Here is a 27,132-nt window from a genome sequence, read left to right on the forward strand (position 1 = left end):
ACGTGGGAAGGTTGCTTACGTAGTAGAAATCCAAAAAATAGGTACATACATTTTCCGACATTTTCCGATTCACCAAACATTGCGTACCGGCGAGGAAAGTGCGTACAGCACTTCCTACGCCGGTTTCCCTTTATAAATCACAACCGACTCGAAATGCGGTGCAGCTTTTGCGGGCTTCACGTAACGCCCATATTTGCCTATAAATAGTCAAAGAAACGCCCATTCATTCTGACTGACTTTATGAAGAAGATCGCAGGAAATTACGACAGAACAGCTAAAAAAGACATCTCACACCGTGTCAGATTTAGGTTATTTTGGGGAGGTCGAGATAAATCATATTGTTTGGTGGATGCCGTTTGAACCAGAGCAGCAGCATGGAGGACGGATCGTCACCAAAATAAATAGATAAGTGGTCCGAAAAAGTCTAATGACAAAATAAATACACATAGCCTTCCTCAGGCAATGTGTTTGTACCGGAGACAGGAGACACCCCCTTGATGAGAGACTGTAAGAAGTGATCGGGGAATCCCTCCGGAGTGGAGTCATGACGACTGGATCTGAATTATGTTTTCGTATTTGGTGGTTTGTGTCCCAGCTGTCGATCAGCTGTGCGCAGCGTCTCCACTGCAGCAACTCTATATCCACCAGTTAAAGGAAATACAACTAATGTGTTGTGTTATATTACTGTACAATTTACCACATATGGTGTTCTTAGTTTCCATACCTGTGTTTTATGAGCGACTTATCAAGTCTTAGCAAACGGCATAAAACATGATTAAACATGATAGTATATAAAACCATGCTCGTACAACCTATAGAAATGCAAAACCGCATCATTTATGAGAAAACATGTCATAACATTAACACAACATATTTGAGGTGGTTTTAAATAACATATCCGTATTTATTTATTTCTCCAGGTGATGTTTTTGTGTGCACTGAGGAGTCTCAAACAGGCGTTTGTTAAATCATTTTAAGATTGGCTTTAATCAATGTTTGAAAATGAATTCTTCCTATATGATAAATGAGAGGTAACATTTTGTTTATGGTATTATTTCCACACATTTCTCTCCATTCTTCCTTCTGCCAACGGTGTCGCAGTTTCTCGTCTCTCCCGTTGTTGTGCTTAGTGCGTACGCATGGGTTAGAGTTTGCGTGGAGGACCGCACGTTTTCCCGTCAAGTTAGTATTTTATAAATCGCAAACATTGCGTAGAAACTGGCGTACGCCATTTTTTGAGCGTATATCCCTTTATAAATGAGGCCCCTGAACTCTGCATTCTGCCCAGAGTCAACATTAGCATGCCATGTGGTATTGTAGCCTGGAATGTTACTTAGATGCACTTTCTTTCATTGAAGTAACAAAAGGAAAAACAAAAAAACAACAACAACTGACTAGTCTTTGAACTTGAAAATTAAATTGCCACACCTAAAAATAAAAAAATAGATAAAGTTGATAAAATAAGTTTTACACGTACACGTTGAAGAAAAAACGTTATGTAAATCAGAGCCCAAAAAAACTTGTTAAAAGTTCAGAATAGGCTATAAAAAGTTGCTGCAACATTTAAGAAAAAACATATTTGTGAAGCTGTGCTGTTGCAGCGCTCTGTTGCGCTGCTTGCACAGACAGAGGACAGATGCCTTCAGCTATGTGGAAGCCAACACTGAGATCTTGTCTGCGTCCGTCACTGCATTGTGAAGCTTGAAATGGTCCAGGAGCTTTTTCCAAGTCTGACCGCAGTTCAGCAGCTCCTGGTTCCCTTTGAGAGGACACATGGGAGTTAAGAAGCTTCAGAGGAGCTTTAGGGAGTACAATTAATTCATGAGTAGCAGAAACTTGGACTGTACATTCTACATTTAATTTAATATGCCATTTCTAGTTCATATTTGATATGTGTTTAATTTCTAGTCTTTTTCATTTCTAATTATGTGCAATGCCTTGTTTTAACATGCTGCTGTAACGAAAACATTTCCCAACTCGGGATCAATAAAGTATATCTTAACTTATTTCTTATCTTATCTTTGACTTACCAATGATGCACAGTCCCTCCTTGGCCCTGGTGATGCCCACATTTATCTGGTTGGGATCGGCCACAAAGCCCAGATGTCTGGACAGCCAACCTCCGTCCTGTTCTACCTCAATCTGCTCGCTTGGCAGAGAGCACACTGTAGATATGATGACGTAGCTCCATTCACTTCCTAGAAGACAAATAAGACATGTTGAGCCATCAGTAAACAACAGAGGTTGTTGTTTGGTTTCTTCTGTCCAGCACTGGAACACCAGATGGAGTCGTGGGATTGTCGTCTGCAAGCCCAAAACAGTCTCTATATAAAAAAGATCTGAATCTGTCCCTCTCAACTGAAATATATTACATTACATTGCATTTAGCTGACGCTTTTATCCAAAGCGACTTACAATAAGTACATTCGACCAGGAAGACACAACCTTGAAGAAAACAGAATCATATAAGTACATCAGGTTTCATAGAGCCAAACATTTCAAGTGCTACTCAACTGGCTTTAGGTAAGCCAGTCCTTTATTAGTATAAAAGTGCTTCGTTAATAGTTCTAACGCTCGAAGTGGAGTCGAAAGAGATGAGTTTTCAGTTTGCGCCGGAAGATGTGCAAGCTATCTGCTGTCCTGATGTCAATGGGGAGCTCATTCCACCATCTTGGAGCCAGGACAGCAAACCCACGTGTTTTCGCCGATGGAAACTTGGGTCCCCCTCGCAGCGAGGGCGCAGCGAGTCGTTTGGCTGATGCAGAGCGTAGTGCACGCGCTGGGGTGTACGGTTTAACCATGTCCTGGATGTAGGAAGGGCCAGATCCATTCGCAGCATGGTAAGCAAGTACCAGTGTCTTGAAGTGGATTCTAGCAGTTACCGGAAGCCAGTGAAGGGAGCGGATATATATTATATGTATATACACATATAATATGTGTATATATTTGTCTGTGTTTACTAGCTACCATATATAGCATACCATATAGTCGCCAAAACGTTAGTTGGCTAAAAATGTCTTTGTCGAGCAACCTTTAGTCTATTTAAGTCTGTAGTCTAATGAGAAATAAAATGCCTGACCTTTCAGCCAGAATCCCCTCAGACTTCATAAGACCTATACAACCTGTCCTCCTACAAAAAACGACCATATAGGTCGATTGTTCAGCAGCTAAATATGACCCAGAGTCACGTTTTAAAGTGTAGCACCTCTAGTGGTCGTATAAGAAACAACATGCTCCTGTCGATCGCAAATGCTCCGGAGGGTCGTTTATTCACAAATAACCCTCTCTGGAAAATCCTAAATTGTGGAATAGTTTGGCCATTAAAATGCTTTTTGATTCGATTTCTGACGAGAAGTGTATATTGTACTTTTATAATCTACGTCCAGTGGATGTGTAGGATCTACAGTTTGATAGATATACGAAGATGATTTGAGGTCTCGCCAGGAGAACGTGTACTGTATATGGGGCAGCTTCCATGTAAAGTTAGCATGGGTGAAAACAGTATTTCCGGTCTCGAAGTTTTCATAATAAAACCGGAAGTATTCCCCACACTGTCAAATGATTACACAGTGATATCTCCATTACTCATCCACTAAAAAACATCAGTTTATCCTTGTTAATTACACAATATTGATTGGTTTAAATTGTGTACAATGCTTTTGTGTTTTTAACCTTCGATTCGGAGAAACAAATTGTTCTTTCGGAGTTTAGACACTCCACTACAATTCAGAGGTTAACCTGGTATTTCTACTCTACTACATTTATTTTTGTTACTTTGCAGATTCTGATTAATGATGTGAAATATAAACAACCCTTAAATCAAACTTTAGTTACACCTGAGTAAAATTCAGCCTTATCAGTTTGTCTGTTTTGCACCTCCTCCTGTTAATATCTTTGGACGTCCTGCACTAAACTGTTTTATTGTAGAGATCACTACAGTATCTTCTTGATATTTTATATTCTATATTTCTATCTTTGACCCCTATTTTGTATGTAGGCTACTTTTAATAATGAAATGTTTTCATCAAATATAACTTATTCAACAACGAAATTCAATAACGTGCTTTAACCACTAGGAGGTGCGGTTTAGACCAGTGGTCTAGTTAATAAAACATAATAATATCAAACATAATATGACTATTCACTTGTGAAATTAAAACAGAACGGTAAAGGAAAATACAGTTTCAGTCTCTCGATGTGAAGCTTATGCATTGTACCATGAACCTGTATAGACCTGTAACAGTCAACTGCATGAGGAGTTGGAAAGGTAGTTCAGAAAATCAGTAATATCTTTAAAAACTACAAAAAAGTCCCTTTCTATCAGCTGTGCACCGTTATGGTGTAAATATAGACTATCTACTAATTGGATCAAATATAAAAGTCAGCCGAATTAGTGTTGATACTGCAAGGAGACGTATTGTGTGAAAAGAAATGGAAGATGTTGTTTAATTGTTGATATATTTATGGTCCACGTCACGTATTCAGTTTTGGCGGCATCTCATCCAGTTTGTCAAAAGGTCTTCTGATCAGGGCTCTATAAATAAATATCTACGGCAGGTCTGTAATATTTAATGCAGCCGAACCGTGTATTACAATGCCGTTATGTGATGACTTTCAAAGAGAAAAGCAAGAACACTCGGAATAAAGTATTATTATTATTTTTTCAAATGTTTTCCGATTTCATATCACATAAACACCATATCCCAACGTGCACTGCGGCGTGATTTTAGCCTACCAAAACCTCTGAAAAAAGAAATGTGTCTCTCAGAATCGAAAGAGAAAAACCTATGGGAAAAACACAAAAGCATTGTACACAATTTAAACCAATTAATGTCGTATAATTAACTAGGATAAACTGATGTTTTTTAGTGGATGAGTACTGCAGATATCACTGTTAAATCATTTGATCATTGGTTTTATTATGAAAACGTCGAGACCGGAAATACTGTTTTCAACCCGTAACTTTACATGGAAGCTTGCCGCATATACACGTTCTCCTGACGAAACCTCAAATCATCTTCGTAATATCTATCAAACTCAGGGGCGGATCTAGACAAATATTCATGGGGTGGCCAGAGGGTGGCAGGAGATTTTGAGGGGTGGAATCCCCTGGCAGAAGTGTATGCTGATTTAATCGCAGTCATATCAATCAATGTTAACTTGGAAAGCCACAATATTAATATTTTAACTCACTAACATTAGGTGACATTAATGTGGCACATCAGTAAAGCCTTAAATATAAATATATAAGGTGGCAGACATAATTTAATGAATTTTAACTGAACAATAACTGAATGAGTTTGTTTCACTCTTAGACCAGCAGGGGAACCAAATCTATGCGGACTGCTGCAATAAGTACATGAATTAACTGTCTCATCGATGTTTGTCTGAATGAATATGATACTATTAACAATCATATTATTCCTATCAGCTGTCAATCACTTTTATGATTCACATATTAATTTATTATTGAATAAACTATATTTTTTGGAGGAGATAATGATGAATGTTCCTCAAGATGCTTGCTCACCCTCCTTCAAATTTGAAAGACAAGTAATTACTATCATGTATCAAAATTCAAAAGATTCAAAGGAACAGTTCAGCGCCCCACGACTTTACTGTAAACAGTTACAACCTTGACTTTACATCAGAAAGAACAAACATTAAAGAAGTGACTAACTGCATCAGTTAGGGTTAAAAAACGTGTATTCAGCTAAAACATAAACATCGCTGCAGTTATTATCCTACTGGCCTAGTTAAATCACAGTGGTTACTTTCTGTTGGCTGGGCAGTGAAGTTTTACACACCGTCTTATTTGACTTTCTCAGGACTTGAAACTGTTTTTTGGGGGCAGACCCCCACAAAGAAAAACATATATTTACACACATAAGGTGATCATCTTAACAGTTTGTTATGCTCACCCGTGAGCAGAGCATCAAGTTGCCTATAACAGCTGAATGCGGCGATTTCCATCTTGTTCAGCAAAACGCCTCACAAACTGATTAAGATCTAAAGCTTTAGTGCGTTTTGATTCAATGCTGAGTGCCATAGATATATATATAAACACTAGATGGCTGAAGGGGGAGTCCCCAGCGTAGCTCACCATCTTGCCACAGTCAACAGCTACAGCTGTTGTAAGGTGAGTGATCTGCACAAAAATACTCTTAACTCGCTGAAATCTTGACTGATTTACAAACGGTTTGGTTTATTATAAATGTTATTAGCATGGCTATGATACAGGAGACAACAAGACATGTTGAAAAAAAAGTTAATGATTATAATTATCATTATCAAGTATCATAACTACATCTTTGATGTTTATAACAAACCAAACCGTTTGAAAATTGGTTGAAAATGGAGCAATCTACGGTTATTTCAATAGAGCACCGTAGACATAATGTTATGAGTGAGCGAGCTGCCTGTGGCAAGATGGCCGCCATGTGGCAACGTCTGTCTCCATTGGCCAGCAGCGCGGGAGAGTCATCTAGTGTTTATATATATCTATGCTGAGTACAGCCAAACTTGACAGTCTCTTCTCTGTCATTGTAGACCGCAAATACCTCATTCCTTCCGTCTACTTGGGTCCGAATGGTTCTCGTAATGCGCCGTCCGGTCCGTCCGGTTGAAATGAAATCATCGCCAATCATATTATTTCCAAGCTCGCGCCAGGGCCGGGGGAGGGGTTACAAGACTCTCGTCTTGTGCTGTATTCACTTGCACTCGGACATTCGAGATTTTCTCTCATAAATGTCCGATGAGCCACAACTTTTCTTTCAAAACAAAGATGCCAAAACTGGGGTGGCAGCCAGGGTGGCAAGGCTATTTTTTAGGGAGGCGGCTGCCACCCCATGCCACCCCGGTAGATCCGCCCCTGATCAAACTATAGATCCTACATATCGACTGGACGTGGATTCTAAAAGTACAATATATACTTCTCGCTAGAAATCTAATCATAAAGCGTTTTAATGGCCAAACTATCCTACAATTTAGGATTTTACAGAGAGGGTTATTTGTGAATAAACAACCATCTGTAACGTTTGCATTCAACGGGAGCACTAGAGGCCGACAACTTTAAAACGTAATTATAGGTCGTATTAAGCGCTTGAACAATCGACCCATTTGGTCGTATGAGTTGGAGAACTTGTTGGACCTATAATATATAATAATTCTGACCTCAGAAAACGATCAATTAAAGCTTTAATTCCAGAATGTGGGCGTAATGTGCGGAGGTATTTTTGCTGACGCGCATATTTAAGAGTGTTTCGGTTTGCTGTGTAGTGTAGTGTTTTCTTTGTTATATTTATTTTTAAATATAAAGAACAATATTCATTTTCACTTTTTTTAAAATAACCATTTGTTATTATTGCAATTACATCTACACATCCACAGAGTTGTGTGTGTGATGGTGTAAGTCATGTTATACTGTGTTGAGAGAATAAATGAACTAAATGCTGAGTGTGTGTGCTCGCTGCTTGTTCACTGTTGGAGAAATACTGTTTTCTCCACTCTTTGGGTTATTTTAATGCACTGATATCATGTGTGGCTCTGAACTGTGTATGACCTTGCAGCTGCCTCTTCTTGTGATAGGAGGAGGCAGGGCATTTCAGGTTGTTGATATTTATGAGAAGACAGACGTGCTGTCTCCTAAATATCTCATTTCTATGAAGTGTGAAGGAAGTACGTGACTCTTTAAAGAAGACGTCACAGATGACCCATCGCAGATCACCCGACTTTCCGACACCCGCGGCTGATATTAGCGCCACCTCGATTTACGACTTTGTTGTTATCTCCTGTGTTTTGGACTATATAAGCCTGATGTTTTTTGCTGTTCCTTTGAGCAACATACCCCATGTGTGTGAGTTAACCCATATCCTTTGTATGTGATTTAACTCTGCTCCTTCTTGCAAGAATAAATTAGTTACCTGATCATTGATTCTCAACCTGGTGTCGAGTAGGGATGGGTATCGTTTGAAATGTATCGATTCCGATTTCGATTCCGGTTCTGCTTATCGATTACGGTTCTTATCGATTCCCCGTTTCGATTCCAAAATTGTAAAATAAAGAGGTCAAACGTTTAGATAACAAAAATATATTTATTCTTAAAAGCTTTAACTGAAATTGTTACTAAAAAATATACATGCAATACAAATGTATTGCACAATAGCTGTGCTTTATTTTAACTGAGCTATGCCTGTGGCAAGCTATTAACAGGCATTACACTTTGCCTTTTCTCTTTCTTTTTTAGTGTAGTGGAGCCTCACTTCAGAGTGTTTACCGCGACCTATCTTTGGTGTTATGAAGTGACTGAGCTCGTGAAATGTCTACGGGAGGGCGGGGGAGCATTGCTGCGGGGCAACTGTGGACCTCTGTCGCCTGTCAGCGCAATTTATATGATGCCGTTTAAAAAAATGAAGGGCGGTGCCGGCCGTCAGCGTACCGAGCCGGCCGTCAACGGCCCGCTGACGACCGGCCGTTCTGTGATTCTCCAGGTCCGCCCTGTATTCCACCGGGTCACCGCAGCACCGCGGTACAGACGGACCCGCTGGAATACAGGGTCTACCGCGTTTAGGAACCGTTAAGCAGAACCGAAATTGTGTATTTTGTATGGGTACCCGGTACCCGGCATTTTCTTATCGGTTCTCATCTGGAACCGAGTTTCGGTTCCCAACCCTAGTGTCGAGTGATATTTTTTCTAACATATTGGTCCTTCGAGCCGGATCCAAGATCTCCTTTTTTCTCCGGACAAACGAGCCTGACACTGTGCACAGGGAGTCGAGAGACTCTTAGAAAAATACCCCTACCTTGTTTCCTTAACAAAGAAACTATTTGGTGAATAGGGGGGCGGATCCTTGAACTACCGACACAGGAGAGAAAGTCAATAGGCCTACAGGCACCGTTTTGGTTTCAACCCCTTGGTTCACGGAAGGATACCAAAAAAGTCCTAGAAAGACACAGGTAAACTTATCTAAAGTACTTTTAAATGGTTTGTGGTTTCAAACTAGAGGCCTTGGGTATAGCCTATAAGTAGCCTAGTTTGTGGTTCAAACTATGAGGCCAGTTTTTTTTGTTTCTTAAAAAACTAAAGGATCTTATATAGTTCGTGGTGGACTATAGGGCACATTTTCTTAGTTTTACTAAAACTATTTTGTGACTTTATAGTAGGATACAAGGTAGCCTACGGCTATTTTATAGTGGGTGACCAAGTACGGCTATGGGTATTTTCTTAGTTTTGGGGAAAACTAACAGTTTAGTTTTCTTAGTTTTGCTAACAACTATGGTGAGTCTATAGTAGGCTACGAGGTACGGCTATGGGCATTTTCTGAGTTTTGGGGAAAACTTTGACAGTTTAGTTTTCTGGGTTTTGCTAAAACCGTTTGAGTTTTATAGTTTATGCGTAAGCTATAGGGCATTTTTACTTAGTTTTGGGGAAAACTATAGAAGTCTAATCATGGGTTCATGCTGCAGCAAGACCCGTGGGAAGAAGATAGAAACAGACATAGTCATCTTATCAGGAGATGCTAAATGGATGCAGATGATCGCATAGAACGAGTGTGAAGAGATTAAAAAGTGGCAAAAATAAATACGACTTCCAAGGGAGGTTAGTGGTAGAGGAATGCCAACAATTGATTGATAGCATCGAGAACAAATGTAATGGGAATGGAAAAAGGGAGGAAGAAGAGGATTTATTAGGGGCTATGATGTGGTTAGCCGAAGCAAGGAAGAGAAAGGGAAAATGCTGAGGAAACAGCTAAATCAGAAAAAGAGAAATTAGAATCAGAAAAGAAGAAATCAGAAAATGAGGTTTTGTATAACTTGTATCTTAATCTCCCCTATTCCGAGAAACTGGAGAAACTTGACGATCAAGTGATATGCAGACGCCGCCAACCCCCTCCTCCGTATCTCCCTCCTGTGGGACCTGCTGTGATGCAGGAGCAATGGATAGATGAAAACCATGCACAAGCTCAACACCCCGGGGATCTCCTCGGACCCCTGGCCTCCTGCTCATCTCACCCCTCTGCTCCCCCACCGACTCCGCTGCCTTGGCCACCCGCTCCGCCCTACCAACCACCTCCACACACCGACCCTCATGCTCCCGCGCAGAGAACAGCCGGCATGAGGGAGGAACCCAGCAACACACGGTCAGGTAAGACATTCAGAATGCCCGTTATGTTGTGGTCGAATCAACATGATAAGCCCCCACAATTAGTATTGTAGTGTCTCGCTGCGGGAAACACACCAGCTTCATTCTTCTTCTACTACTTCTTCTTCTTCTCCTTCTTCTTACATGTAATTGACAGCATGGTAAACTCCCTCGACGGGGCCGCTTGCTCTCTTCTCTTGATCGCCCTCTCTCAGAGAACACTTCACTGCCCGCTTTATTGTAGGATTTCTGCCATGTCTCTACTTTAGTATGACATCTCTGTTACTAAGTTATGGAATACTAAATAATTAATTAGATACCTTACACATTACTGCGCTCATAAAGAATGATAAGAATAAGAATAATACATATTGAAGTGGTTTCATTAATTAGTGAGTTTATTTAAGGTAATTATAGAAGCCCTATTTTGTCAGTATGTCTGCAATGGTCAAACTACATTGAATTGTCCCCAATCTTTCTTTAGTAGTTTAACATTAGATATTTTGATGAGATATGGACCGCAAAACAAAACATGTCCCTGGTTTTCATTTTAAAAATCAAGTCACTGAATGCAAGTAGTTGCCTTAGCTTATTTTGTTATGAGATGATGATGTGAATTACTGTTCAAATTAGTTAATGTAATAATCGTTTTGGTCTTATATTTTTTTTCGGGGGGGAGGCCCTTTTTCCAGTTTAGAGCAATAGCCCCTCCAAGTGTCTGTGCACGTCCCTGCCAAATCAAGATGACCTAAGACAAAATGACTCAGACCTTGACGGTGACACAGAAGCAAGTTCAGATAACGTGTCTATCAATGAGGAAGTGGAGATTTTAGAATTAGGTACAGTAGAATTAATGCTGGCGCACGTAGAGAAACCATTTGTTACCTTAAAAGTAATGGGAATAGATGTAACCAGATTATGCAAAACCGTTTGTTCAGACAGCAGATTGTAAGAATGGATTTATGACGTCAGTACTCACTCAACCGCATGGGGAGGAAAATAGACCAGTGGCATTTTACTCCTCACAGTTGGACACCATAGCTCGAGCCATGCCCATTTGTTTACAAGCAGTAATAGCAGCCTCCATGGCAGTACAGGCATCTGCAACAATAGTGCTTTTTAGATCCTTGACTCTAAAAGTAACTCACGCAGTGTCCGTACTATTGTTACAAAATAAACAAACCTATATGTCACCAGCTAGACATTTAGCATGCATGGCTACGTTGTTATCACAACCAAATCTTACTATCGAGAGATGTACTACTTTAAACCCAGCTACACTACTGCCAGTAGAGATAGATTGGGAACCACATGACTGTATCGCAGAAACTGAGAACAGAGTGTTACCAAGGACAGACCTGACGGACATTCCCTTCCCCGATGCAGACATAACGATGTATGTTGACGGTTCATGTAAGAGGAATCTTGATGGAACTAATGCAACAGGTTATGCTGTAGTGACACAGACGAAACTGCTCAAGGGCGCAGCATTGCCGTCTCACTTATCAGCACAGGCAGCAGAACTAATCGCACTAACAGAGGCATAAAAGCTGGGAAAAGGGAAGACAGTTAACATTTATACAGACAGCAACTATGCTTATTCATGTATACATGTGTTTGCACAACAATGGAAAAATAGGGGGATGGTAACATCCACAAACAAACCTATTACACATAAAGATTTGATCCTATCACTTTTGGATGCAGTACAACTCCCTAAGAGAGTGGCGGTCTGTAAGTGTGCAGCACACACTACAGGGACGGACCCAATGTCCACAGGGAACCGGAAGGCAGATGAAGACAGTGACAGGACAATGACCAATATATTTCTGAAAATATGGAACACATTGATCATGACATCCTAAAAGACATGCAAGCGAATGCACCTGACAAAGAAAATATATACTGGAATAAGAAGTTGTGTACACAGAATAAAGAGGGGTTGTGGGAAAGTACAGAAGGCAAATTTGTATTACCAAATATCTTATTTCGATATGCAGCTATATTGCGCCATGGGTTGGACCACGGCTCAACAGTGCGGATGGTGGAAGTAATACAGAAGATATTCACAGCCTATGGCTTTACAAACTACTCTAAACATTTTCTTTAGCATGTTCTGTGTGTGCACAGTATAACCCTCAGGGACAGTTTAGACCAAAGAGAGGTAAAATACCTGAGCCCCAGTATCCGTTTCAGCACATTTGCATGGACTTTATTGAACTAAATAAATGTGAGGGAATGAAATATTGTCTAACAATCATTGACATGTACTCAAAATGGATTGAAGTTTTTCCAACTAGGAATCCAGATGCATTGACAGTGGCTAAAGCATTGACAAATCACATAATCCCACGTTTTGGAATTCCGGAAAAGATCTATAGTGATAATGGCACACACTTTGTAAATAAAGTAATTCAGGATTTGACAGCTGTATTTGGAATACAATTAAAACGACATTGTTCTTATCATCCACAATCAGCAGGGTTGATAGAAAGAAATAATGGTACAGTAAAAGCTAAACTGAAGAAGATGATGGCCGAGACAGGGAAAACATGGATGAGATGCTTAGTGTTGTGGAAATATTTTCCAAGGTCCATAACTTTGACCCAGTTTATCAGTTCAAACTGTCCTGATTGAGCACACGCACCTCGTAACCTTGGCTGCTGTGCTCTCAGTGTTCTGTCTCCCTGTTCCTGCCTGTTGACGTCAGCTGATAGAGGTGTTATGCAGCAGTTTGATGATGCTCTCAGAACTAGTTAAATACCTGGGTCTGAGGTAGAGTTCTTTGGAATTGACGTGGCAACTCTACCGTGAAGTCAGAACCTCTGGCTCTTGGACTTGTGATGTGAATCCTCCGGCCGTAACTCCAAATAAACCATCAGTGTTTGACATCAAAGCTACTGCTCCTTGGACATTGCCTTACCAGAATCTGTGATTGACGGTATCCTAAAATTACCTGTGAAACTAAGCAGCTGTGTTTCGTTTTGGTTAATGAACATTTGGGGATAATAAACCCAGGGAATCAGTGTCTGGGGACTCAGTCCTGGCTGATTTCCTCTGTGTATGCTGCTCGGGACGGAAGTGCCATACAAGCATACACAGCTCATGTTTAGAGAAACCTTAAAGAAAGGCATCAGTGAAGTGGAGCTTCTGTGTGAATTGAAAGCAATGTAAAATATTTGTATTGGACAAATCGCCGGATTCTGAGGATTTTAGCGGCCAAACATAGCAGTTGAAAATAAGCAGCCAGAGATATTTACTGCTATCGCCTCTCTGTAAAAACACGGCTCCAGCTGCAGCCTTGCGGGTGTGTGTGTGTAAAACCTCCCTGTGTGTGTGTGGCTGGAGCAGTGCAGGCTGAGAGGGAGAAAGTCACAGCTTATTGCCTATAGGCTTTAACTCACAACACCGCCGTCTCTATTGCAACGGGACGGTCTAAAAGCACCCGTTGTTTAGGACCGCTTTCTCATGGTTAGACGGGCCAGCACGAGGTGCGTGCATCGCCAGATGCGCCACAGTTCCCTAGACATTGAGGAGCAAGTGGCGGTCAGGGGTGCATACATAAAATTATAGGCTAATTGATCAGAGGTGTGTAGTGGCAAGCACCTTGAGGTGAACTCGATGGCAAGTATATATAGGCTGGTCGTACGGACTACAGTCAACTGAGCTGTTGTTTGGAGAGAAAGGGCAGGGAAAAGTCTGTGGGCTCCGATCGGGGGGGCACAGCGCCACTAGAAACAAATAGCCTAGTGGTTGTCGCAAGAGGATAAGCTAGTTATCGCTCTTGGACGGCTTTCAGGCACCGATAAATCACTTGTATACAAGGGTGAGGCGTGAGAAGACGCCGCACTGGAGAGAATTCCCACCCCCTCTAAGATCTCTAAAATCCGGACTAAATTGAGCTGGATGAACGTTGCTGTCACGCTGGTGTTTATTACGAGTTCATGTTTTGTTTGTCTGATTGTTTGTATGGGGGTCTATATTGGTTTGTCTACCCGCCGTCTTGTGTATGTTTTGTAACAACTAATAATGAATCAGTCCATAGCCAGGGTAAAATGAACTAAACTTTAGTTATCTCACCAAAAGTAAATGACTTGAGAAAAATAAATAATATAAAGATGTAAAGCAAAATTCTGGTCGTATAAATGTGCTGCAAAATGAAAATAAATAGCAAAAGAGTGTTTTTATGTCCTGCCTCTGAGTGTGCGGGGGAAAATGTAAACAAGAAGCAATATAATCTTAACAAGAAGCAATATAATCTTCTTTTCTTCCTACACCTAGCGCTCACCTTGAACAGTGGTTCAAGGTGAGCGCTAGGTGTAGGAAGAAAAGAAGATTATATTGCTTTAAGAATCCATTCTTAAATGGTATTGCTGGTATGTTAAGATATCTTTGTGACCTTGTATAAACCCTATGCCCGTCCTGCGCCCCGAGACCCTCAGAGACCTGCCTGAGGAGATCAGGGTTGCAAAATCTGGTTTTGTAGGTCAATGTTGTATTATTTGTTTCATTTATTCTTAATCTATGTATTGTATGGTAATAATGAATAAAAACGTAATGTATTGAACACATTCCGAAACAAAGCAGATAAGACAGAACTAGACTCAGACATAATACTAATTGTTGTTGAAACCTTTTGCGCTGTTGCTGCAAAATGGAAACTTTGTTGATTGTCTGTTCCAACTGGCCACTGGAATCAGATGATTAATATAAGTTGAAGTTCAATTACAGTTTTAAAAATAGTTTAACATTCTTTATTAAACTGCTTCAAATTATTTCTCGTATCAACCAATTGGTCTCCATAGACAATACTAACATTAAAATAGTTGTTAAACTACTGACAAGTTTTCTGAAACCGAGCTTATGAACAACAGAGTAAAGGTAGCTGGTTAAGCCAGGATCAATATATTTGTTGAAGTTTTTATTGTGTGCATAATAAAAGTGTTAAATTAATTGAGCAATTCTTTAAAAGTATAATGTTGCAATTTCTTTAAAATAAGTAATTACAGTTAAAAAATAGATGTTGTTTTCCAAGGGCCTCTCTTTCACAGGCCCACACTTTGAATCAGGACACTTCCAAGTCCTACAGAAACTCAGTATCATTTTGTGTTGCAAGCCAAATCCAGGGGTTCTACTCGAGCCCAATTTAAATACCATAAAGAAAAGTATTGAACCCAGCTCGAGCTAAATGTCAAATGTATTTAATTAATGTGCAAGTGTTTTGATTTATTTAAAATGTTCCAGTCTAGCTTCCTTCGAGTTTAGTGTAAACAACATATTGGTTCTCATAACATTCTCACTGCTGTGCTGTCCCAAATGTTTGAAACCTTGGGCAGACAAGCACACACACACACACACACACACACACACACACACACACACACACACACACACACACACACACACACACACACACACACACACACACACACACACACACACACACACACACACACACACACACACACACACACACACACACACACACACACACACACACACACACACACACACACACACACACACACACACACACACACACACACACACACACACACACACACACACACACACACACACACACACACACACACACACACACACACACACACTTTGGATGAGTAATCACTTTATCCAAATTGTAAATTGTTGCCTTCTTTAAAGTTATTAGTAATTCAAGATGAATTATTAAATTAAATTAGTTACATAACAATAAACAAAATAACTTTGAATTGATCATTTTGTTCACAACATTAGACCTTGTCCTCTAATCTCTACTAGAATAAGATAAGTGTGCATGTTTGGGTGTTTTAACACTCCTGTAATGTACCTAATCTTGTTATCCTTTTCATTACAGAGCTGGGAAAATGGTGTATTGATTAGATTCTGATCCGTGCAAGTCCAATTTTGACTGACTTTAGTTCTAATGTTAATTTGATTTCAACCCATAAGGAATTATTTAGATTAACTCAACATTTCACATGATGGATTAGTGCTCCACATTTTTCCCACTAATTTGTTGTGCAATTAGGCCAATGGTAAAGAGAGACATTGATGACCTTGTGTCCCTTTTGTTGGTACGTGGTTCCATTCTGTCTATGGCCTTGGACGATTTCACTAAGAATCACCCAGTTCTGACAGTCCGGCTGAGTGCAGTCACAGAGATGCTATGGCTGCTCTACATGAAATTACATTAATGGTCTGGTCCGAGAATGGACACCATTTCCTGCTCCTCAAATTGAACAATACTGTCTCACGTGGGCCACTCCCCCCACCAAGCCATGAACTGAAAGCTTGACATCTGCTTTGAACACCTGGAAGCCTCCCGGTCACCCCAGCACCAACCCTTGGGTCAGTCAGATGGGACTAACGGCTTAACTTAGGGCATTTGGTTCAGAGATATGACTCTCGTTACCGCAGACTGGGTTGTTTTTTTAAGGCTATTCATACTGCTATGCAGAGGATGCCTGTAGATTGGCAAGCTGTTAAAAGCCCCTACTATTTAAAAAAAAATAGGCCTAATGTCAGGGGCCTCTTAGTTCACATTATATAGACAGTGTTTCCACCTGGTGAAACTAAAGGCTGCACGGTACTCAGGCTACAATACGATCATTCTGTTCTGCTCTAACGATTCAATTGATAGATTCTACATCAAAACAATTAGCTTTTATTGTTTCCAATGATAACGTCATTTTAAATGGAGGAATGCAAACCTGTTTTCAAATGTAAGGTTTTGAATGTGTTTGACATTTCTCAGTAATAACACCCTCAGACACCCACTATCATTCATGCTATGCCTTCAGTGGTAACTCAGATGTTAAAGGGATAGTGGAAATGGAACCTCAAATAGTTTCGTTTTAACTTATATACAAGCATAATTACGTACCAAAACAATCACACCTGATTAAAAAAATATAATAATTGCCTTACGCATGTTAGAAGCACTTTATTGCAGCTTCCCCGAAGTTTTTTAGAAACGAAATGTTCGACTCAGCCAAACCGGAAGTGACGAAAACTCAGGAAGACGATACGATAACAAACCATGGCGTCTATGCAAGAATGAACGTGGAAGGGCAAATATACCAGACAAAGAAGAAGGATTGTACGAGGTATCCAGTGATGATAGCGAGTCAGAAACATCCTCTCGGCTTTCCTACGAAAATGTCGTTTTAGGAACTGAATCTGAATCCGGTTCAGTAAGCGACGATGGTGACAATATTGAGCCAGACGATGGACCATTACGTCCTTATTTGTTCGAGCCCGAGGTGATGGTTCACGGCATGGGCAATGGCGAGGATGACCAGGACCAGGCGCCAGATGATGCACCCCTATGCACAAATAATCTTGACTGGTAGGTCCCTAAGCATAGCTCACGCATCTTAAGATCACCTGTAGCCTTTACAAATATTAATCATTGTTAACCAGTTAAGCCCGAAGGTCCCCCCAGTGGACCCCTCCCACAGTTTTTTTTCTCTCACATGTCTCAGGGCTTCTTAACATTTATGAAACTATTAATGTTTCATACCCTTTTAAAGGTAAGAAACTCCGCTAACTGACAATAAGAACAATTGTTAGCTAGAAAAAACACAAGAGTAATACCAAGCCTTTGAATTAGCATTGAGCGAAACAATGCTAACTAATGCTAACGCTTTTTTACACACAACACACGGTAGAAATGCCCGTATCTTAACTGCACAAACAAGATATACGATTTAAAGCTGAGACTCCACAGATTCCACACATGTAATGTCATCACTGTCATCAATTCCTGGAGCTATCAGCCAGAAAAGAGAAAGTAAACAACATCCTAGGATAGCCAGGCTGCCTGTCAAGTGTAGGCTGTACTCACAGTACTGTTAGTCTATCATGTCTATATGATGACTGTAGTGTACACATTCGACACTGTGTACCGGATAAATGGCGTTGTACAAAATGGTACAGGCTAATGATGCATTAAATCAACAAGAAAACATAATACAATACTCACTTCTTATGTATTCCACTTTCAATTTGAGCTAGAGACCGAGGAATCTCGAAACAATCGTCAGTAAAATGACGGGAGCACACGACTGCCGAATTACTCGTCAGCTTCGGCTCCGTGAAGTTTGCCTGTGTTATCTGAACAAATTTCACCCACTGACGACGAATGGCTGGGTTTCTTGGAAACGCATGCGTCGATACGCCATTCTCTGCATTTGCTGTCGCACTACAGCCATACAAAACACATCTATTCACCATAATAAAGGTCGGCTATTCACATGCAAATGCTATTGAATGTCCGCCATTGTTTGTGCCCGTCTTCCTATGCTCTCGTCATCACCCGAAGATTCCCGACGATTCCCGAAGTATTTCGTTTCATTGAGAGGGCGCAGTAAAATTGAAAATAAAATAAAACTAGGGGCATGAAATTAAAAAAAATTGTTTATTATGCTTATTTTTAATAAAAATACATAAGTTAAACCCAAAATTCGCGGATTTCCACTATCCCTTTAAGGGGATGAAGCTTTTCCTCCCAAATCAGATATGCTTTGTTTTTCAACAAAGGTATACAGTTCCTGCATAATATATGTTTCTCACAATTGTTTTTTTGTAAGCTGCACACAGGTGATACTGAGTCTTCTCGAGTAATAGATTACACCATGCTTAAATAGACTCCTAAGTTATTATTTCATATGAGACATATGTAAGAAAGGGGAGGGAAGAGTCAATTATATTGAGTAATTGATTTTATATTGGAACATTTATTTCTCAAACCTGTTTTATGGAAGAGGAAAATATTTCTGATAAACTAATCTTTTATCAAACGGTAAATGGTGAATTAATATAACATTTAGAATCATTGAGAAGGGGTGATATCCACAGGGACTAGCTCACCTTTAAATTACAATAACATTTCTCTGCTTTGGACTGATGAGTATATGATTCTTGCATGTTAAATGACTAACACAAACCTTACATTTATGCATGTGTCAGGAAGGCTCCCAAATAATTCTGAGGGGCCTATCCTATTTTTGTAATTAATGATAATGTGCTAATCCATTACCTTGAGTTGTCTGCACTCAGGAAAACATCCCTATCAAGTGTTACCCCAATAACTAGGACAGCTCTGAAGGCCAAGGGTCAGAGAGAGAGGATCACACTCTGCGGCTGCAGAGGGCAGCCCCAGCCACGGGCAAGGAGGCACGAGGTCGTTCGAGATGAGAGGATTCTAATCTTCAACTATCTGAGGAGATGGGATGCTTCTTCCCCTTTCTGCTCGGTGGGCTCAGGCAGACAACCCTGCGGGACGAGCGAGGACTTCAGAGGCTTCATACAAGGTTCCTTGTTTCTTGGAGGAGCAGATGTCTTCCTAACCTCTCCCATCACGGGGGGAGACCTGGATGCGCCACTTGGAATACGCAGTTTTGTCTGGCACTGCTCTCAAGCAGATAGCAGAAGGAATGCAGGCAGATGAGCCTCCGTTTCACTGGGGGATCAACTACAGTGCTCACTAATGAGCCACAAAAGCAGAGCAATTGGGGGGTTTAAATATGGCGCTCTGATGAAGAAGAGTTTGAGCCAATCAGCACCTCAGTGCTAATCTACAGTATCAGGATGCCTTTACACACACCAGACACTCTTTGTCATAAAGAGAGGAGGAGAACGAGTCAGAAAGACTGAAGGACACGTTCTTCCAGCTCTCGTACAAAGATGAACTTTGCATTGATTTTATATCTTGGATGGTTACAGATGTACAATTAATGACTGTCTTTATATTTCCAATGACCAGACATGTGTTGAATAGTGGTGATTCATATATTTTTGCCAGATCAGATTACACTTTCGCACTAACCAAAATTAATTCAGATTATAAAGTATTGAATCATAAGATATTTCTACTATTATCACAGATAATGTTAATATCCTTAATCGTCCAGCAATCAGGCTTAACAACACTACTCTTTAATGTATTATCCATGCACGGAAAGACCTACAATGATGTTTCAAGTACTGGATTAATTTCAGTTTTGGCCCAAAACAAATATTTTTGCTATTGTGCACCTGTGTTTTATGTGTGTTAATTATTAGGCTTTTGACAAAGGATGATCAAACATTGATGAGAGATGATTTTTCTATTATGATTGGCTGTATCAATCATTGTGATTGAATGTTTCAATCTTAATGTGATTGTTATTGATGTAATTGATGTTGTGTAAGTCCACACTCAAATCTGAAGATTCCCATTGATTTAAGTATTGAACTAAATATTATTAGACTAAGGGTTTTAGATTATCAAACTTGATAAAAAGAAAGAAACTTTAGATTATCAAAATTGATAAAAAGGAAGAAACTGTTGTGGAAATATTTTCCAAGGCCCGTAACTTTGACCCAGTTTATCAGTTCAAACTGTCCTGACTGAGCACACGCACCTCGTAACCTTGGCTGCTGTGCTCTCAGTGTTCTGTCTCCCTGTTCCTGCCTGTTGGCGTCAGCTGATAGAGGTGTTATCATTCTATGTTCCTGCCTGTTGGCGTCAGCTGATAGAGGTGTTATGGTTCTATGTTCCTGCCTGTTGACGTCAGCTGATAGAGGTGTTATGGTTCTATGTTCCTGCCTGTTGGCGTCAGCTGATAGAGGTGTTATGGTTCTATGTTTCTGCCTGTTGGCGTCAGCTGATAGAGGTGTTATGGTTCTATGTTCCTGCCTGTTGGCGTCAGCTGATAGAGGTGTTATGATTCTATGTTCCTGCCTGTTTTCGTCAGCTGATAGAGGTGTTATGGTTCTATGTTCCTGCCTGTTGGTGTCAGCTGATAGAGGTGTTATGATTCTATGTTCCTGCCTGTTTTCGTCAGCTGATAGAGGTGTTATGGTTCTATGTTCCTGCCTGTTGGTGTCAGCTGATAGAGGTGTTATGATTCTATGTTCCTGCCTGTTTTCGTCAGCTGATAGAGGTGTTATGGTTCTATGTTCCTGCCTGTTGGTGTCAGCTGATAGAGGTGTTATGGTTCTATGTTCCTGCCTGTTGACGTCAGCTGATAGAGGTGTTATGGTTCTATGTTCCTGCCTGTTTTGGTCAGCTGATAGAGGTGTTATGGTTCTATGTTCCTGCCTGTTGGCGTCAGCTGATAGAGGTGTTATGATTCTATGTTCCTGCCTGTTTTTGTCAGCTGATAGAGGTGTTATGATTCTATGTTCCTGCCTGTTTTCGTCAGCTGATAGAGGTGTTATGATTCTATGTTCCTGCCTGTTGACGTCAGCTGATAGAGGTGTTATGATTCTATGTTCCTGCCTGTTTTCGTCAGCTGATAGAGGTGTTATGATTCTATGTTCCTGCCTGTTGACGTCAGCTGATAGAGGTGTTATGATTCTATGTTCCTGCCTGTTGACGTCAGCTGATAGAGGTGTTATGCAGCAGTTTGATGATGCTCTCAGAACTAGTTAAATACCTGGGTCTGAGGTAGAGTTCTTTAGAATTGACGTGGCAACTCTACCGTGAAGTCAGAACCTCTGGCTCTTGGACTTGTGATGTGAATCCTCCGGCCGTAACTCCAAATAAACCATCAGTGTTTGACATCAAAGCTACTGCTCCTACCGTGTCTCCTTCCTGAGTCGGTGACTCCCACTGCATAGCTACACAGAAGTTTCCTCTACACTTAGCACCAGTGATGCTAAGCATGCACATCCTACCTAGTGCTAGAGGGCTATCACCTTTTGAAATGTTATATGGAAGTCTTGTGGTCATTTAACATCTTGCCAAGGACAACAGTTGAAAATTAGCCTGCTGGCTAATACTGGCTCATTTACAGTAATGTGAATTAATGTGCACTGTCCTTTAAATAAATAAACAAACAAAACAAACAAAAAAGACCATATTATCTGCCTGAGTTAAAACCATTTGTAAGAGAGGACGAGAGTATAAGTTGTAGTGAAATATTTGTATGTATTCATGTTAGCAAACTATGAATAAGCTTAAAATGGGAAATAATTTGTGTAAAACTGTGAGCTGGATTTGGGGCCTGTTGACATGTGTTTTTGAGGACAAAGGAAGATGGGGGAAGGTGAGAGCATGTCTTGATTTGCATTCAACTTAGATCTAGCTACAGTGATTGGGGAAACCTAAGATCTGAGGTGTTTGTGATATTTGGGGCTGCCAATCAAAAGGGGGGATCAGATAACTCCTCCCATTGTTAGAAAGTATAAACGCAGAGACACACGCTGTGTTCAGTCTCTTTCCTCTGGCTGGCTCACGTGCAGGTAAATTCGGGATCCCAAAGATAACTGTATGGAATTTGTACTGTATTGATTGTATTGCATTGTCATGTTACCATTAAAGTAGATTATTGTTTAACGGTTACTTGGTAGCTCTGGATTCCTTCCTGTATTATAACCAGCTTGATAGGGACGCGCGGAGATTTGAAAAGCGGACCAGGTATCCCTTTAAATCTCCATCAAAGTGAAAACACAGCAGAATATATGGCAAACATTTTGAGAAGTAAAGAGATCACAAATGTTCTTGTCCCCTCTGCACAGGAAGTACCTGACACTACACAGACAGTGAAACCAGGAGAGTGAGTGTTCACCAGAGCGATAAAGAGGAAGAGCTGGCACTCGCCCAAGTGGGAGGGTCCCTACCAAGTACTCCTGTCTACACCGACTGCAGTTAGAGTGGCATCTTGGATACACCTGACTGTGAAGCTGTTTAAACCTAAAGACAGAAACTCGCCTCTACTGTGGTGAAGTCTGGCTACAAAGGGAGGTGATTCCAATAAGGGCACTTGTCTCAAACCAGTGAAGAAACCAACAGAACCCAGTAGAATTTAAAGAGTGGACGTTAGCAGGGAAACAGTAACGGGTCTGAGTGATAGAAACTGACGATGTACAGAGAAATAATTAGGCCATGGCATCCATTCGGATTACATTAAAACATGTGCCTATACAATCTACCTACCTCAGCCGTTTGGGTACTTTTGTATATGAATTTTTTATCTTTTATAATCATTTGTATTTTTCCAAGTTCTATGTTATTCCGTAGTATAAACAGGAGGGATATGTTGGAGAAATACTGTTTTGTCCACTCTTTGGGTTGTTTTAATGCACTGATATCATGTGTGGCTCTGAACTGTGTATGACCTTGCAGCTGCCTCTTCTTGTGATAGGAGGAGGCAGGGCATTTCAGGTTGTTGATATTTATGAGAAGACAGACTTGCTGTCTCCTAAATATCTAATTTCTATGAAGCGTGAAGGAAGTGCGTGACTCTTTCCAGAAGACGTCACAGATGACCCATCGCAGATGACCCGACTTTCCGACACCCGCGGCTGATATTAGCGCCACCTCGATTTACGACTTTGTTGTTATCTCCTGTATTTTGGACGATATAAGCCTGATGTTTTTTGCTGTTCCTTTGAGCAACATACCCCATGTGTGTGAGTTAACCCATATCCTTTGTATGTGATTTAACTCTGCTCCTTCTTGCAAGAATAAATTAGTTACCTGATCATTGATTCTCAACCTGGTGTCGAGTGATATTTGTTCTAACATTCACACACACACACACACACACACACACACACACACACACACACACACACACACACACACACACACACACACACACACACACACACACACACACACACACACACACACACACACACACACACCACACACAAACACACCACACACACACACACACACACACACACACACACACACACACACACACACACACACACACACACACACACACACACACACACACACACACACACACACCACACACACACACACACACACACACACACACACACACACACACCACACACACCCAACACACACAACACACACACCACACACCCACACACACACACACACACACATAATAAGAATCATCTCTCTCCGTGCGCTGTCACTCATATGCGCTTTTCGCGTGGAATATGTCAATTATTCTCAATTATAAGGCTATTCTTACCATTTTATTTTATCTTTTATATCATCACAACGTACTGTGATGTTACTAATAATGTTGCTTCTTAGCCCCTAAAATAATAATCATAATACACAAGTATCATAAACGTGGGGTGAGTCGACTAATCTCCTGAATTGATTGACGGACTGGCGACCAGGAAAATCTTAATATCCTAGGGAAGTCATAGTATTTATATTTACACATTATGATTTAATATTTCAAATGTCAGATCTACTGGCCATAAATTAAGAGAATGCTTCAAACAACCCATCAGGACAGGAAGTAGTTAGACCCATCGTTACTGGTTACACTCTACACAGTTAGTACCTTCTTCAGAATTGACTCTGGAATATCCTTCATTGGGGTTTAGCTACTAAAGGGACTCTCACCTTGGCTTTTAGTGATAGTGGTTGCGGTGATTCCATCCAATTTCTTCTTCTTCAGCCCATCTCGGATTTCTGACACTTGCGCGTTATAGGGGGACAGAATCACAATATTTTGCTGTTCGATATTGGCTTTAGTCACCAGCTTTTCAGCAATGTCAATCTGCAAAAGAAACCAGTAAAACAAAAATAAATAATGTTAAGTATTACTATCAGGTGACTTTTACCCTTATATCTTTATATTGCTGTTTAAAATCAACAGGGAAACAGGGGGTGCCCAATACAGTACCACTTTGATTCTCTCTTCCTCGTTGGCTTTGGAGTTCTCGTTGCCCTTAGCTGTGTTGACCACCAGGCTGACGGTCTTTCCTCTGATGTCCCCAAAAACGATCGGCATCGTCTTATTGTCAACACGCAGGACGCTGCTCGGCTGCTCCACTCCGGTTAACAGATTCCCCTCGTAAAATTCTTGTGACGGGAACTTGCATATTTCCTCATGCTATAAAGGCACATAATTGCTAGTTGGTGATTGCCACTTATAACACAAAAACTCAAGTTGGGTAATAAAACAGTAAGTACATATAGTTAGCGTCATTTATGGTGATTTTACAACAGCTAGGGGGCATTGTTAGGGATGGAGCTAATATTAAACTAACTACAACTGTATTAAATAAGTCACCTCATGTGATAAGTGGATGAAGAGATGGACAGGGTAAAAGAGGTCGCAAAATATATAAAGTTATCCTGGGAAAATATATTATCCTCCACCTACTGGTGGCGTATGCACCTTATTAATAATAATGATAGCAACCTGTCATAAAACCAAAAATAGAAGAGACAGAGGAAGCTAAAAAACATCTAGGTTACGGTCGTATTGTCAGTTTAGTTTAGGAAGGTTCCTGACGGAGTGAAATTACCCGGAAGTACCTCAGTGGCAGCCATGATAAGAGCTGTTTGAATTCTCTAGATCAGTGGTTCTCAAATGGGGGTACGCGGACCCCTAGGGGTACGTTGGAGTACTGCAGGGGGTACGTGAGATTTATTTTATGTTAATGAAAAAAACAACATAAGTAATGCATTTAAACAACTACTAATAGTAACTACTTTATTCAAAGGTTTACAGTTATTCTGGATAATAAAATGGGGGAAATAAACGGGGTGCTCTCTTTTCCTCTCCCTCTCCTGACAGCCCATCAGTCTCGTGCAGCTCGCTGAACCTGTAATAAGTGACCCGACAGTAAAGAATAAATATATGTATAACTAGTATAGCTAGTTCCAGAGTAGATAAACTAGCTAAGTGTGTTAGGTCTAACTGTGTATTTAATTTTGCTCCACTCAACGGTCCGTCACAGCAGCGGAGCTTTGATCATGCAGAGCTGCGTGTTCTCCGTCAGCAGCAGCTGATCTGATCTTTGATCTCTCTCTCGCGTCTGGTTATACTTCACTCGCGTTTATGTCCAAATCTATCAGATCTAGCTAGTTCTAGTTAATGATATGACTGCCTGCTTATCAAAGGACCTAAACAATAAGCGTTGCTTGGCAACGGCGTGTGGCTGCAGAGTATAGCGCAGCATTATGCATATATGCATATATGCATATATATGCATATATGCATATATGCATATATATGCATATACTGTATGTAAATCCCATGCTCATAAAATGCTCATATATTTGTTTCTCTTCATTCCCCACTCCCCTAAATAGATAAATATACCAATTTTAGGAAAAGTAAGGAAGTTTGAGCAGTGTGGGTTTTATATGAATAGAGTTACACATATTTCAAAACGCGAAGTGTAATAACTGCAGTTTGCCTCCCTGTCAGAATAACAAAGATCCTCAGTGAAGCACAAGCCCATGTTTCACTACATTGTAAGTACAACTTATTAAAAAGATCAGTTCAATGCAACTAATGTCGTCTTAGTTTTATTGCATGATGTTAAAATTGGTTTGCCATGAATTTAGTGATGGATTGTAAGCATTTGAAATGTAGCATTTAAGTGTTTATCAGTTACAATGTTGTTGTTTTAATAAATCAGACACTGATGGTGCAGCGCTGTACTGTACCTCTTTATATAGGCCTTTTTTCCATAACAAATAGTTTTTGCGCTGATCAGGGTACTTGGCTGAATTTTTTTTCAAAGGGGGTACATGATTGAAAAAAGTTTGAGAACCACTGCTCTAGATGATAGGAAAGGAGCTTTGAAACTTGGTGATATACACAGTTATAGATGTGAAGGCCTAAAAAGTTTTTATAAATAAAATTGTATTGATTTTAAAATACTATCAAACAATCATGTGGATGATTACGTGTGGAACGGAGGGTGACAACAAGTTTCACTTTACTTTTTTTTTTAAATTCCAAACTAATGAAGAATATATTTTTCACTGTTTTCCACGTTCATAAAGCCTGCATAAAACAATACCATACGAACGCACGGTGCAAAGTATCTATGTGCGCTGACAGTAGTCCACTGTACGGCATATTGTGGTTTCCCCATGGCAGACGCACATTAGCTGCTGGTGGGCATACATATGTTGGTTATAATGTAACTGCAACAAGATTAGAAGTGTTCTTTCTCATAATGTTAGGGTGATTGGAGGTCCTGCATGTTGTTCAGGGTGTGTTGCTTGATGCTAAATATATTTTCTGGTGGAAACA

At 40.4% G+C, this 27,132-nt stretch overlaps 1 protein-coding gene across 1 annotated transcript in view; it reads right to left on the minus strand.

Annotated features, from left to right (window-relative positions):
* Nucleotides 1–1,020: 1,020 nt before the first annotated feature.
* The window catches only part of LOC117535609 (helicase with zinc finger domain 2-like), a gene marked incomplete at its 5' end in the record, with an annotated part of 46,582 nt that continues 20,470 nt past the window's right edge, over nt 1,021–27,132 (minus strand). The window contains 4 exons of the mRNA XM_034200134.1: nt 1,021–1,759; nt 2,031–2,198; nt 24,477–24,633; nt 24,760–24,969. Coding sequence (XP_034056025.1) covers nt 1,647–1,759; nt 2,031–2,198; nt 24,477–24,633; nt 24,760–24,969 — 648 coding nt within the window. The remainder of the gene's footprint in view (nt 1,760–2,030; nt 2,199–24,476; nt 24,634–24,759; nt 24,970–27,132) is intronic.

Source organism: Gymnodraco acuticeps, unplaced genomic scaffold, assembly GCF_902827175.1.
Source record: "Gymnodraco acuticeps unplaced genomic scaffold, fGymAcu1.1, whole genome shotgun sequence".
Taxonomy (NCBI): domain Eukaryota; kingdom Metazoa; phylum Chordata; class Actinopteri; order Perciformes; family Bathydraconidae; genus Gymnodraco; species Gymnodraco acuticeps.